The sequence below is a fragment of the Limanda limanda genome, chromosome 6, assembly GCF_963576545.1.
Source record: "Limanda limanda chromosome 6, fLimLim1.1, whole genome shotgun sequence".
NCBI lineage: Eukaryota > Metazoa > Chordata > Actinopteri > Pleuronectiformes > Pleuronectidae > Limanda > Limanda limanda.
In genome coordinates this window covers 23,655,167-23,669,479 of record NC_083641.1, presented here as the reverse complement: position 1 = coordinate 23,669,479, position 14,313 = coordinate 23,655,167, and the positions used below count along the sequence as shown (strand labels likewise).

The 14,313-nt window shown below is 41.7% G+C and overlaps 1 protein-coding gene across 1 annotated transcript in view; it reads left to right on the top strand.

The window, feature by feature from the left end:
• The window catches only part of si:dkey-24p1.6 (protein sel-1 homolog 3), a 38,965-nt gene that overhangs the window by 2,162 nt on the left and 22,490 nt on the right, over positions 1 to 14,313 (top strand). Inside the window, exons 5-24 of the mRNA XM_061072572.1 lie at positions 4 to 119; positions 206 to 267; positions 343 to 475; positions 553 to 688; positions 780 to 917; positions 1,515 to 1,720; positions 1,820 to 1,999; positions 2,518 to 2,637; positions 2,732 to 2,872; positions 2,977 to 3,039; positions 3,132 to 3,305; positions 3,387 to 3,514; positions 3,605 to 3,688; positions 3,772 to 3,862; positions 3,952 to 4,039; positions 4,125 to 4,234; positions 4,326 to 4,453; positions 4,544 to 4,646; positions 4,865 to 4,956; positions 11,748 to 11,878. Coding sequence (XP_060928555.1) covers positions 4 to 119; positions 206 to 267; positions 343 to 475; positions 553 to 688; positions 780 to 917; positions 1,515 to 1,720; positions 1,820 to 1,999; positions 2,518 to 2,637; positions 2,732 to 2,872; positions 2,977 to 3,039; positions 3,132 to 3,305; positions 3,387 to 3,514; positions 3,605 to 3,688; positions 3,772 to 3,862; positions 3,952 to 4,039; positions 4,125 to 4,234; positions 4,326 to 4,453; positions 4,544 to 4,646; positions 4,865 to 4,956; positions 11,748 to 11,878 — 2,424 coding nt within the window. The remainder of the gene's footprint in view (positions 1 to 3; positions 120 to 205; positions 268 to 342; positions 476 to 552; positions 689 to 779; positions 918 to 1,514; positions 1,721 to 1,819; positions 2,000 to 2,517; positions 2,638 to 2,731; positions 2,873 to 2,976; positions 3,040 to 3,131; positions 3,306 to 3,386; positions 3,515 to 3,604; positions 3,689 to 3,771; positions 3,863 to 3,951; positions 4,040 to 4,124; positions 4,235 to 4,325; positions 4,454 to 4,543; positions 4,647 to 4,864; positions 4,957 to 11,747; positions 11,879 to 14,313) is intronic.

The following is a 14,313-nucleotide window of genomic DNA, read 5'->3' as shown; positions in this document are numbered from 1 at the left end:
CAGGCCAGCTTCACATGCAGATGAACGGAGAGTCCGGTGACTCCTCTGCCTTCCTCTCCACATTCAAAGTGCCTTTACATCAGTGGTGCCGAATCAGTGTGAGGTTTCAGGGTAGAAGAGTGAGTCGCCTTTAATTGACAAATTATATAAATAAAGCATTTAAATAGGTAATGATTGGGAATAAAGGGATGTCCCTGTCTGTCAGGTGATCCTCTCCATGGTTTGCGTGGAGAAGGAGCAGAGAACAGTTCGATCTGCAGAAGATGTGTGAGTCTACTTGTAACTAAGTGATTGTGCTTTGTTAAAAACAAGAATAAAACATGTTCCCCATGTGTCCTAAAGGCTGAGTCATGATGTCAGGCTGGATGACACCGAGGGATACTTTGTGATCGGAGGAGGGAAACATGTCGAAGGTGTGGAAGGGTATTTCGGACCGATGGTTTACTACCGCAACCGATTCCCACCTCACAGCCTGGTAATGCTCCACAGCCCCCCCACAGGTATTACCTACTGTTGCCTGCTTCTGGGTCTGATGAGTTCTCTCCTCTGCAGAGGGATGCTGTGGTTCCAGATGTTCTCCAGGCCCTGGATCTCACAGGGTGGCTGCAGACGTGTGAGGAGTTTCGTTTGGAGGTGAACGTGAAAATCAGTGGCTATGCTCTGAAGGCCCAACAGATAGAATCAGGTAGTGAGCTTAAATATCCACTAGATGGTGCTAACATATCTGCAGCTGAGCCCTGCATGAAAACAAAGGGAACTGACTGTGCTGGTTTTTGCAGAGGCCTGTTTTGATGCTTTCCATAAGTGGCTGATAAAGGACAAACTGCCACTGAATCCCCAGTGTGAGCCGTGGGAGAAAAGTGTCCCTCGCAGGAGACAAGCTGCAAAACTGTCCAAGTTGTTTGCTCTCAAACACGGTGAGAGAATGAATGTTACTGCCAAATATCCAGATGTGGAAGCACCAGAGAACAAAACACGCTACAGCAACACATTTGTCTTACAGCTACAGTTAGTTATCGCATTACTAGCGTGATAAATCTGCATCAACATTAACACTGAAATACAAAAATGATAACTTTGACACTTGTGTATTTTTCCATTTTTAATCATTTGTATTTTCTCATCACCTAAATATCCAGTTTTTCCATAATTGTCCCTTAAGTAGCTTTAAGAATATTTCTGTAAATACTCAATATTCTCCTTCAGCTTGATTAAGCTCTAAGTTGGAAGTTGTTTGATGTTTACACTAAATTAAAAGGTCAATCCGATAAAACTGAAAAATTGTTTCAGGCATCATTTTATTCAGCTTTTCACATATTCACTCTTTGGCAACTTTGCATTCTCCTGTAAAATTTCAAAAAAATCTGTGGATGAAAGCAGAGTTTGTCTCCACAGCCTGATCTAGTAATAGCTGACTCACTCTTGCAGGGTTACTCTGCTCATCCTTCACTGATGCTATCCTCTGTGGTATTTATCATGCAACCACTGAAATCTGTTCCATCGCTGACCCGCAGGAGGAAGGAGGGTGAGCTCGGCAGCTGTGGGCCGAGCCCTGTTCTCCTTATCACTTCGGAAGCTGGACCGAGCCAGCAGCAGCTCAGTGGTCAGCACAGTCCTGCCCCTGCTGCTCCAGGCCGGCTGCCTGGCTGATAACAGAGCTCTGCGCATGTCGTCCGTGCTCTACAGCAGCGGCCTGGGCGTCGAGAAGCAGCTCTCCAAGGTGTGTGTGTGTGTCTCTGGATGAGCTGTAGGTAAAACCAAGCCTGTGGTGAAAGTGTCCAGGGTTTGTCTCAATGTTCTCTCCTGTGTTTTGGTGCAGGCTTGGCTTCTCGCCCTTGTGGCCGCTCAGAGGGATGATCGATTAGCACACCTGCATCTGGGCCACCGGCACCACGGGGGGCTCCACGGCCTCCCCACAGACCCCGACCTGGCCTATGCATATTATGCCAACATCGCGAAGCAGACGACTTTAGATAAACTGAGTCCCACACCAGAGCAGGTCCCTTTGTGCATTTATAACAAGACTGATTTAGCATATAATAGACAAATGTACTCCTTTATTATTAGGAGTCAGAATTAACCTTTACTTGCACAATAAGCACTACAATGAATGAAATATAGCTCTTTGGAGTATATTCCTTTATTTTAGACACGTACACCTGTAATTATACTGCAGAGGCAAAGAGGAAAAGCTCATACACCTACACATCCACATATATTTGTTTTTTCATTTTATGTACCTGTGGGTTTATTACTGCATCTGAGCTAATATGTGATATGGTAATGCTGCCCTTATTGTATAGTTTGCAGATTTCTATCATGAATAATTTTACTTTTGCTCTCCATATAAAAAAATATAGCAGAAAGATAAGTGTGGTGTTATTACAGTTTTCAAACGTGGCCCCTGTTTCATTCAAAGCTCAGAGCAACATTTCTGGACTTTTTGTGTAATGAGGGACAGGAACAAGAGGAAATGAAAGTTCAATTTACAAGTTCTCTCTCTTTCTTTCTCTTCAGACGTTTGTTGAGGCTGTTTACTTGAACAACGATGAGGTGATGAGTCTCCAGACAAACGAAAACCATCACACCTTCCAGTGGCTGAAACTGCAGGCACGCAGGGGAGCATCTGAAGCCGAGGTGCCCAGAGACAAAATTGTTCCAAATGAAAACAAATGAAGTGGCTATTCTATCATGCAACTTTTCAAAAACTAATTCAGCACCTGTCTTGCAGCAAGCTCTTGCCCGCATGCTGTTCTGGGGTCAGCGGGGAGTGACTCCGGACATCCAGCAGGCTGTGAGACACTACCAAAGAGGAGCTGTGAGGGGGGGGGACCCGGAGGCAATGTATGACTATGGCATCGTCCTGCTGCAGGTCAGACTCACAGCTCTCTGGTCCTTCTGACAGAGTATTTCATCTCCTCTGGTGTTAGGTTTGTGTTTTATCTCACATTAGCTGGTGTGGATGTTTCTCTGCAGGGTCACGGGGTTGAACAGGATGTTCCCAAAGCTGTCACGTTCCTCAAGAAAGCAATGGACAAGGTTCTGTTTGGTTAATTATCAGAATCACAGCTCTCGTCGATACTGCTTTCGTCTGCAAAAAGAACATTCATGACTTGCCCTTCGCCCAACAGGGTTTTGTCCCTGCGATCAACGCTCTGGCCTGGTACCACGAGCAGTTTGAACACGACTACACTCGAGCTGTGCAGCTGTGGGAACAAGCCGACCTCCTGGAGTGTCCAGACGCTGCTTTGAATCTGGGTGTTATGCACTCGCAGGGTCTTTACCCGGGAAAACCTGCAAACCAGGTGAGACCAACTGTAAAAACACAAACCTCATATACTGAAACATTCAAGTTGAAAATAATCAAAGCATTGTTTCTCCCACAGTTCATGGCGTATAAGTACTACCTGAAGTCTGCGGAGAGAGGACACATCAGGGGAGCCCTTCTCCTTGCTGACGCCTGGACCACCGGGCTGCCCGGCTTCGTCAGCAGACGTCCAGCAGACGCCGTCTTGTTAGCTCCTCATCCTCTTACTTCTCTCACCTCACATGTTTTGATGTTTCTTTTGGTGAAGACTGACGTGTCTTTTCAACCTTCCTGCAGGTGGGTGAAGTGGGCAGCTGAGAAAAACGGACACCTGGGCAGTGTCTTGAGGAAAGCCTTGGATTCGTATCTCAGAGGCGACATGTAAATGGTTTCTCTCTTCACACCCTACTGAGATCCTCCACGTGTTCGCAGTCACAGCAAATTCATATTGTCTTTTTCAACAGGTTCAGCTCACTGTTACATTACATGATGGCTGCTGAGTGTGGCTACGCGGCTGCACAATTCAACGTGGCGTATCTCTGCGAACAAAATGCAGTGAGTTATCGTCTTAGCTCGAGTGTCACAGCCTTATTATTGTTTTATTGCTTCTACAGAAACTGTTTGTCTGCTCCGTGCGTCAATAGGGACGTTTTCTGGATCCGGCCTTTGCATTGCAGTGCATGTGGAGATATTACAACCTCACAATCCAAAGTCAAAATCCTGACTCTTACGGTAAATCCCGTAGCTTTTGAATCTTACACATTTGCAGCCTCGTGTACTAACCTACAGGGATTTATTTGACCCTGCGTCTCTCCAGCTCTGATCAGGATGGGCGACCTGTTGTACGATGGGCAGCTCGACAGGCAGAAAGATTTGTTTTCGGCGGCGGAGATGTACAAACGGGCTGCACTCAGGAACGAGCCACAGGTCAGCCTCATCCAAATCAATGCTCCTGCAGTGTTTATATGTATTTTCTTTTTTAAGCCACGTATGTGTACATCTTACTGTTCTTCTGCAGGGATGGCACAACCTTGGCCTTCTTGCTGAGGAGGGTCACAGGCTGCCGCTGTCAGTATTGACTGAGCTGGGCCTTTCAGAGCTGTACCTGGCAGATCGCAGTCTGCTTCTGAGTGCTTTATATAAAAGGTGAGTTGAATTGGTGAGTGCACTTGCTTTGAGAAAAGTGCTGTTAACTTGAATCTTTGAAAGTCTAAAACGATTTATTCTTCCCCAAAGATGCAGAGACTCGGAGGATACACATTCCTACTTGCCTTGCAGTCTCGCCCTCTTCAATGTTCATCTTCAAATGTTTCAGAGGGATTATAGTGCTGCTATTAAGGTCAGTGTGATGTGTTTAATTTACATTTATAGCCACTGTGGATAGAAATCCCAGGTATTCATGCTTTAATGTAAAAATACTCTTAGTTCCTGTCTTCAGAGTTTTGCCTGAGTAAAAGTAGAAGTACTGACAGCTGAAAAATGCCTAAATGTACTTAATAATTTCCCATCACTGGCCAAAATACGAATTTGACATTGTGGTCATGTTGTCTCCCACAGTTCTCCGCTGCTGTTGCCGTGGTTGCAGCTCCAACGATATTTTTCCTCACCCTCGGTGTGTTCCGGAGACGTGTCCTGTCTCAGCAAGAGGCGTGACTCTCACCACGTTCAACAACAAAGTCAAACCAACAGCGCAGCAATATTTATAGTTTACATACTGAAGGTTAACCGGGGGATAACCACAAAACTGAACTGTGATTATTATCTCAATGAATTCTGCTTGTTTTTATAAAATGTCTGATGTGTGTTTGTGTTGTTAAAAGAAAGTAGAGACTGTAAATTGATGTGAGTGAACAATAAAGAGCCTGATGAGGAGCCAGTAGGTCACAGATGTTGTTCTTGGACGTCCTGGTGTCTCTCAGTGTAATGATTCCCTCACCCTGTGGCTGTCTGTGGATCACTTACAGATTGTCAGCTAATGAATATACAGCTGCAGCCTCAGTGACACCAATCTTCACCTAGTCACTCAGGCCGGGGTTAAACAGGTCATCTGAACAAAGTGTTCCAAAGTGACTCCTTAATTAAAAATGTATGTTTTGGGGTTTTTCATAAACTTAAACCTGGTTATTTTTGTCATCCACTGTTTAAAAATCACTCATCCAAAAACTGAGCTGCCAGCACTTTGACTTTCTTTGATCCGATTGTTGTGCAATAGGAGTAGACTTGACGTTGGCTAATTATTAATAATCATGAAATATGATTATTAAAATAATAAAAATTATCTATCAAAAATAATTAAATTATTAATTGAAGATGATCAGTAATCAAATAACAATAAAACCACTAATGAGAAAATAGGAATTATCAATAAGAAAGTACAAGCTATCAATTAACAATGATAAGGTTATCAACCAAGAATAATGAAAATAATTAGTCAAAAACAATAAAATTATCAATTTAAGAATAATACTATCTATATTAATAATTGAGAAAGGGGGGCACCACCCTGGTTTCCAGGGACCAACGATGTCAAGCTATAATTATCAGTCTCATAATGATAAATGTCAAATTAATAATGTCAATATTTTAATATTAACGATTACTTAATAAACAGTGAAGGCTTCTAAGTTCGAGCACAGGCAATCATAATCCAGCTGCAATCACACACTTATGCACAAATAATCACAGACTACAGATACTTTAATTACAAAAGTATTTATTAAAAAGGGGAAATAAAGTTATAATGTTATTCAATGATTTATCATTTTAACAAGCTCCAATATTTCAAAGATAAACACAGCAGCAGCACTTTTCAGAAAATACATGTAAAACCTGCGGTCTACCTATGTATGTCTGTCTCTGTGTGTGTGTGTCTGTGTCAAAGTGTCTCTCTGTGTATGTGTGTCTATGTGTGTGTATGTGAAATAAAGTTAGTGTTATTTAATGATTTATCATTTTAACAAACTCCCATATTTCAAAGATAACAACAGCAGCTTATCACAATTTAGAACACGCATGTAACCTCTGGTCCATCTATGTGTCTCTGTGTGTGTGTATCTGTCTGTGTCTATCAAAGTGTCTGTGTGTGTGTGTGTGTGTGTGTGCGTGGGTGTGTGTGTGTGTGTGAGAGAGAGAGCGAGAGGGCGAGAGAAAAGAAAGGGGGCGTGGCGATGACGCAGTCACATCTAAGATGGCGGCCGATCATGATTCGTGGAATCAAGGCCTAAAAACTCTCAAAATGGCGGATTGACTACAAAACAAGATGGCGGAGCCGTTATGAATTTAGAGCCAGGATGGGAGGAAAGAGAGTGCGGAGGCGTGGCAATAATAGACTCAAAATGGTGGGTTAACTTGCGTTATTCAAGATGGAGTCTATGTTAATGACACCATGTGGCTGGAGCGCACACTGGTGGTCGTCACATGAATTACACAAAGGAAATTTTAGACAAAGAGAATTCTTATCTCTGCTTGGCTTTGGGGGCCGAATGGTTTCCAGATGTGTTCAGCCTCTCTAAGCATAGATTTAACTATGTGACATGAACTGTATTATAAATACAGATCGGAAGTGTGTATAGGTCGGTTTAGAAGGAGAGAGAGAGAGAGAGAGAGAGAGAGAGAGAGAGAGAGAGATAGAGAGAGAGAGAGAAAACATGTAAGGAGAGTTCAAAGAAGCTCTTAAAAACACGCCAGAGATAGATTAACAGTGATTCACCCCTCAGCCCTCAAGCGAACGTTGTGGGCCGAGGTTCTGATCGGTGAAATCATTGCAGACTCACACAGACGTTAACAGTGCGGGCGGAGGCTTTCCTCGCGGCGCTCAAGCACTAACACAAAACCCGGAAATGAACCGGAAGTAGCGGCTCGTCGTAGCCGGCTAAAACAATGAGACTCAGCGGTCTCGCAACAAATACAATCAAATATTAAACAATATGCTACGTATCTGCCCAGATAATCAAGTCTCTTACTGTACAACCCTCGCGATGTGCCTGCGCGAATGCGCGAATGTGTCGGGGGCCAGTGAATCACGTGGTCTCTCTCACGAGCGGAGCTCCGGGCTCGGCCGCTGGACCGGACAAGGAGCGGATTTTCTCGTGCTCCGTGACGGGATGAACGTCGTCCTTCTTCTTCAGGAATGTGGAGCTTGTGCTCCTCAAAGGAACGTGCGGCTGCTTGTAGCCGTTGTAGATCGTGTGGAGAAAGCATAAAAGTAAAGTCCGTGGGGAAAAATGAAACAGTCTGAGATCGTCCAGCGAGCAATTTCCTGTTTGGTCTTTCAAAGTTAAAACAGGAAAAGTCCTTTTCAAAATAAAAACGTCGACTAAGATAAAAGAATAAATGAATGAAATTAATTGAAACAAACATCTTATTGCCTCCTTAAGCAACGGGAACCTCTGGGCAGACCTGAGGAGGCCTAACTGGAACGTCAGTGCTGGAGTGAAAAAGAGCAGTTAAGAGAAAAGTAGTTCCCTCCTTAAGTTTGCTGGAACCTCTGGGCAGACCCGAAAGGGCCTGGTGGGAACGTCAGCATCGGAGGAAAGAAGAGAGGTTTCTGGGAGCTCAGCCTTTTTAAGTCATGTTCCAGGTGACTCCCCCCTGGGAGGAGGGGTCAGGGGTCAGTGTGGCCCTCCAGCCAATTGAGTTGTCAGGATTTGGCCCCCAGGGGCGGGCTTACAGTGGGGGACCCAGGAAGTGACCTGCTGCCACATGGAGATAAGGGCCCCATGCTGGATTTTTAAATGTAAGGGGTCTCCTGAAGTTATTCCCCAAGTTTTAAGACTCTTTGTTATAAGTCAGATCACTGGGACCTCAGTCCCAACACGATGATTAAACTCAAATGTTCAGAGAATGGTCTTAGGCGTTTTAACCCCATTTTACTGATTTATCAATACATCAATATCAGATTTCTTTTTACTCCCTAAAATCCACATCTGTATCGTTGGGACTTTAAAAGACACAAACTCTGATATTCATTTCTGAGACAAACCAAGCAGAGGAAACATTGTCTTTAAATGATCTTAAAAATATCATATCCTCTGTAGTATCTTGTTACTTATTGGCCGACACATCTCAACATATTATATCACTGAGGCCAACACGCTGACCCTCTTTGATCCGTGTTCCCATCACTTTATTTAGCTCCTGTTTGTGTTGTTGTGTTTAGCATCGTCCTCGCTGCACAACAAACTGCATACGTTGTGATTTAAAATGTGCGCTGCTGCCAGGTTTGTGATTCCGACCTCAAAAGCTGAAACGTGAACAAATGAATGGGAAAAGGAAACATCAGCACCGAGGGAATGTGAAATCAAATTAGTTGAACTCTGAGATTCTTCCTCTGTGCAGCTCCTGACAATCTGCATTATCGAAGCAATCTATCTCTTTTTCCCTTTTTCTTCTCATTTCCATCCATTGGTTTTTCTCTCCTTTTCTCCCCCCCTTTCGCCCCTCTTCTCCCTCCCTCCGTCTTTGCAGATGGGCCATTTGGCCGCTGAAAGGGAGGAGAGCTGTGCCAGTTGTGAACGTGCAGCGGAGAAGAAAGTCACCCAGGCTGCTGTGGGAGCCGGACTCGTTCATGGGATATACGAGAGAAACACAAGACGGAGGTGCAGACAAAGTTCAGGTACTTTGTGTGTATGTGTGTGTGTGTGTGTGTGTGTGTTCTGGGGTGGGGGTGTAAAGTTTACATTGGTATCACTTATTTATGAGCTGTTCATGATTTTCTGCCGTTCACTGCAGCTCTGAAGACTTCCAATGTATTTGAAATTGTCTTTCACTCAAAGCCACTTTAATTTTTACAGCATTTTTTGAAAAGTTCATTACAAACTCTGAAGAAATGATCTGTTCTGAGTTGTAAGTGTTGTGTTACATAAATGGTGCACTAATGGTTAAAGATGTTCTGTGACTAGTGTTTTTCCTCTTCACTATTCATTTGTATTTGCTGAATGACTGAATGGTTTTCAGCTCTGGTTCATTTCAGAGTGTACGACTAATAAAAGATCTTCATATTTTGGATGTTGTTGATTAACCATGAAGCCAAAGGTTATGCAATTTCCCCCTGAAAAATTAATAAAACAAAAACATAATCAATAGCTCCACAGCTCTTAAGCCTCAATCAACAACCTTGGGCTGCTTGGGTAAGAGATACTTGGGAGAACTTTAAAAATACAAGCTTTCTGTTCCTGTCACCGGGTCAATGAAAGATTGAAATCTGAAAAACAAAAATCCATATATTATGAATAATACAGAGCAAAAAACACTTTTTCTAAAAATCCTTTCTCAGCCACTAATCCAAAATAATTTGATGCAGAAGAAATAACAACGGATGCTAAATCAATTTCTCAGAACCAAGTGTGCCAATTTGTGAACTCTGAACCCTCAACCCAACAGTAAAATCTTTCAACTTCTACCACTAATGGTTCACTATGTACAATACACATAACCAACAAATATGTTGTACTTCCAAATGTAGTATTTTGAGGGTTTTTTTACGTAGTATTTCTATTTTACAAGGGCCATTGGAACAGGATTTTAGACCACAATGCCAAAATCTGGGCTGGGGACTTGAGGTCATGGATTACATTGTATTATATAATATGATATAATATAAAATAATATAGAGTTTCCATGCTAGAGTGTATTTTTTATTTTAAAAACCAGACTGAGCATGAATATATAAAACATAAACAGACAACAAGAACAATATAGGACAATTTACTACCTAATTGAGATAATTAAATAATAAAGTCACAAACACAGCCTCAGGTAAATAAGTGAGACTCACTTTCGCATCACGCAGGTAATTGGCCAATGATTGGAGCCACAGGGTCATTATTAGGTAAACACTCCAGTATAACCAGTAGGGGGCACTGTCCTCTGCATGCTCTATAAGGTAAACTTACAGTTAACAGTCTCCTGTCGGTAGCGATGGATAAACACCTGTATGTACGTGACAGAGCAGGACACCGGAAAGTAAGATACTGACATATAAGATACTGACGAGCTGCTTTAAATTTGATATTCTGGTGAAGCTAAAGTTCAACCTGTTGCTGCTCAGGATTAGCAAACAAGCTCTTTGAGTGTAGCGCCATCTTCCGGTGGAGGGCAGTGCTTGTATCACACATATCAGAGATGATTAAAAACTATATCTAGTGATTAGATGATACATGTTCTATGATTATTAATTTCATCATTTACAGTCAAAGCTGTGGGAAACTTAACTCCATTATTTGTCCTAGATACGAAACCATGGCAACAGTTGTCATGGAATTGAAGAGCAGAATTTACATCCTGTTTGATCAACTAATAAAAATTATGCTGTTCACTACTTTCCTGATTATGTTCATTGTAAAAAAATACACATCAATTCCCAGAAAAAAAAATGTCATTAAGATAAGGTAACGTAAAACGTTATTGATTCATCCAGGGTTAATTCAGTTGTTACAGCAGCACACAGGTCAGAAGGAGGCAGACAAGAGAATAAAACAATTAAATTCTATAAAAAATGCTTATTACGTACATTATATACCTTTCACTGTGGTGGTTTGTTTAGAAATGTTATAAAGTAAAGTTCAGTGTCTCAGGATGACTGTAAGAGTAGCGAGTAGAATAACCATTTGTTATAAGGACATATTATGTTAGAAATAGTGCAAATATTATGAGTAGAGTGACATAACATTGCATATATGTTAAAAACCCACATGTGAGTGAGGAATTTGAATTCTCCATCACACAGTACTTATCGATTGTTAAAATTTTAAATAACTTTTTCTAGGTTTATAATTGTAATGTATTGTTAGAAATATTTTATTTATTTATGTTCTGCGCAAATGACAATAAGACTTAGTGAACTCTGCCACACTGTGTGCATCATTCATCAACAACTGAAGATGGAGCTTTGTCCACATTTGCAGCGGTTGTTTACTTCCCGACTACAACAGTATTTTTTTGTGCTAAACTGTTTTGATTAAAACCAAGAAATAGAAATCAAAGGTAGTTTTATAAGTACTTGTAGTAGTATTGCTATTAATAGTTACTCTTCTGAAGAGATTGTCCATTATGTGTCATTTTAGAAAAATACAAGAAACCCCTCTGTCCCTGGCAGCCAGTGAAATAACATTACATTAAATATAATGGCAGAATACATTTTCTTTTGCTGTGCATATCAACAATCATGAGACACTGACAAATTGTTGTTTAGTGAATTCTTATTTCTCCTAATGGCTGTGGTGCTTTGGCCACAGACTAATATTTAGTGCTGATCATTTGCTGAATTCCCCGCTTGATGATGCATCTTTTCTGTATGGCCTCATGAACTCTGTGGTCTCGCATGTTTTTCCTATCATGTTCTTAATGGGTCTTTTCAACGAACAAGTAAGTAAAATGGAAATGTTTGTCTGTATATTAATAGCTCGTACCTCACTATATAATTCTGTTCTTTCCTCCCCAGTGTCCATGGTGCGATGCCTGCGGGGAGCTGGAGCACTGTGGGGAGCAGAGCTGTCCCAGTGGGGGTGCCCTCCTCCACCTCCCGGCTCCTTCTGATCCTCTTCGGTCTCCTGCTGGATGCCCGAGGTCAAGGTAAGATCCACAGGTTTTCTATTGCTCCTCTATTTGTTTGCTGATGTGAGACAAAGAGCCTGTGTTTGGCCATTGTGGTTGTTCTTGACCACAGTGACACAACTGGTCCCAGCCTCTCAAATATCAGGAATATGCATATTTATTATTGTTGATGATTGTATATTGAATATATTTTTGGTTTTGGACAATTTAACCAACAAACTATGAACTCTGAAAACTTCTCTGTGGGCTGTGGGGATTTGGGATGGACTACTTTGACTATTTTCTGACATTTTAAGACTGATAAAGTGATAATAAAAATGATAACTTTTTCACTGCTCTGGTGTCTGGACTGGTTCAACACCAGGAGATCCACACTATAAGACGTGGTTAATACTGGACCAAGTAATGTTCTTAGTTCCGGCCATGTGTCTAATTTGTGAAACAGGAAAATCCAGTGAAGCAACAACAGTCTGACACAGAATGAGAGAATTGAATATAAACATTTCATAAATTGGATTAAGGTGTATAAAGTGCAAAGGTACAGTGTTACAGTTTAGAAAGCTCTTAGTTTGTAGACCACATTTAATCCTGGTATCTTACAGAGACAAGGCCAATGTGCCCTTTGCTGTCAAAGCGCTCCACTGGCTTCCATCCCTCCCTGTGACTTGTTTTATTTATAGCATGGCAGGAATTGCTACACTAACAAGTGACAAGTTCTCAGAATATGCACACACACACACATACACACACACACACACACACACGCAGCTCACACACAGCACACAAGTGCCAGTTTTCAGGGGTGGTAAGGGGCAGCAACAAGGTTAATGCACAGGAATTGGGAGTAGTGTACTCAGCACTTATAAAATGAGCTCTGATTAATGGGCCTCAGCTGTGGCATACGCAGGGTGAATCGTGTGGGAGGAGCCTGACCAGGAGGAGACCAGAGCCGAAAATATCAAACACTCACTTGACATTCAGAGGAATAAGTCCACAGTTTCTATTTTCTTATTTTGAAAATGTTCAGTCAGCTGCTGTCTCTTTAATGAGTACAGAGAACTTCCCCCATAAGTTACTTACTTTTATTTAGCAAACATCCCTTAACTCCTAACTTGTTAATTGTTACTGGTTAATTTTCAGTAGTTAATTATATGATCGTGTGAACTGCTCGGTGTCAGAGATACATGGGGCCAGTTAAAAGTAAGATTGTGTGAAAATGGAGAAATTGTAAGCATACACAATGAGCAGTGTGAGTTTCCTGAGCTTCAGTTTACCACTGGCTCTATGTCGGGTGACATCTGGCTTCTCTGCCCCCCCACACTTCTTTACCTTCTGCTGTGAACACGATATCGTGGTCAAGGTGAACTATCTGCTGCAGAGAACCAGTCAGGAGAGCGAGCTCGTCCAACAGGCTCCCAGTTCACCGTGCCAGATGTGAATATGACAAAGAGACAAATAACTTTAAAAACTAACTGTCATGTGAGTGTTTAGATTAAATAGAAACTCTTTATATTTCCCTATTTAAAAATGTTATGCAAGACTTTTATTTTGCCATAAACAACAAGAGTAATGGATGCTGTGTTGTTGTTAAGCAGATACTTGATTCTTTTTGCTGGATTAGTGGGTGTGTGAACAAGATTTCTATCAGAGCACTAACTCATCTTATAAATTTCGCCATAATTCATCATGAAAATTGCACAGGTACGGCCATTAGACACCCCCCCCCCCTCCTCTGATGTTTTTACATAAATTTCCGTCGGGTTAGAATTACCGGGTTAAAGTGCTGAGTAAACACCGGGGAAAATGCAATACCCATCACGCAGCAGATATTAAGAATCTGGCTTTTGAGGGATTAATGTTGGACGTTTTTTTCAAAGGGTGCGTCCCACAGGGGTTTGGATTACTTTATAGGATCCTTCATTTTCTGCTGAATAAAGACGAGCCCGTCGTGTTTATGCATCTTTTACTGTTAACTGCGGGAGAGTATAAGGATAATTGCAACACAAATTATTTGTTTTTGCAGCAACTGACTGTATTAATTATGTCCTAAATCAAAACAGAGACAGAGGCATATTCATTTTGTGTCTGTGTGCTCCACAGTTAAGTTGTGTGTGTATGAGCATCGCACAACTCTTATGTGTTTGTAATGCCGGTTACATTAGACACAGTGGGAGGATATTAATGTGGTTAGGTGTTATTTGTGTTTTGCAGTCCACTGATTTGTTGTGATGATTGTAGTTTCATATTAGTTCTGACATAGCATTTTGAAATTAATTATCTGTGGTGTTGTTTTCTTTGCCCCTGTCGGTCTCTTTTCTTTCTATCATGGCTTTTCTTGTCTGATCACTTCCACCCTCTGGAGTATAGAATCAAATCACGTGATGTGTCTTTAGGTCCAACATTATTCTGTGAAAAAATAATTATCTGATCATATGTTGCCCTGAAAAAAAGAT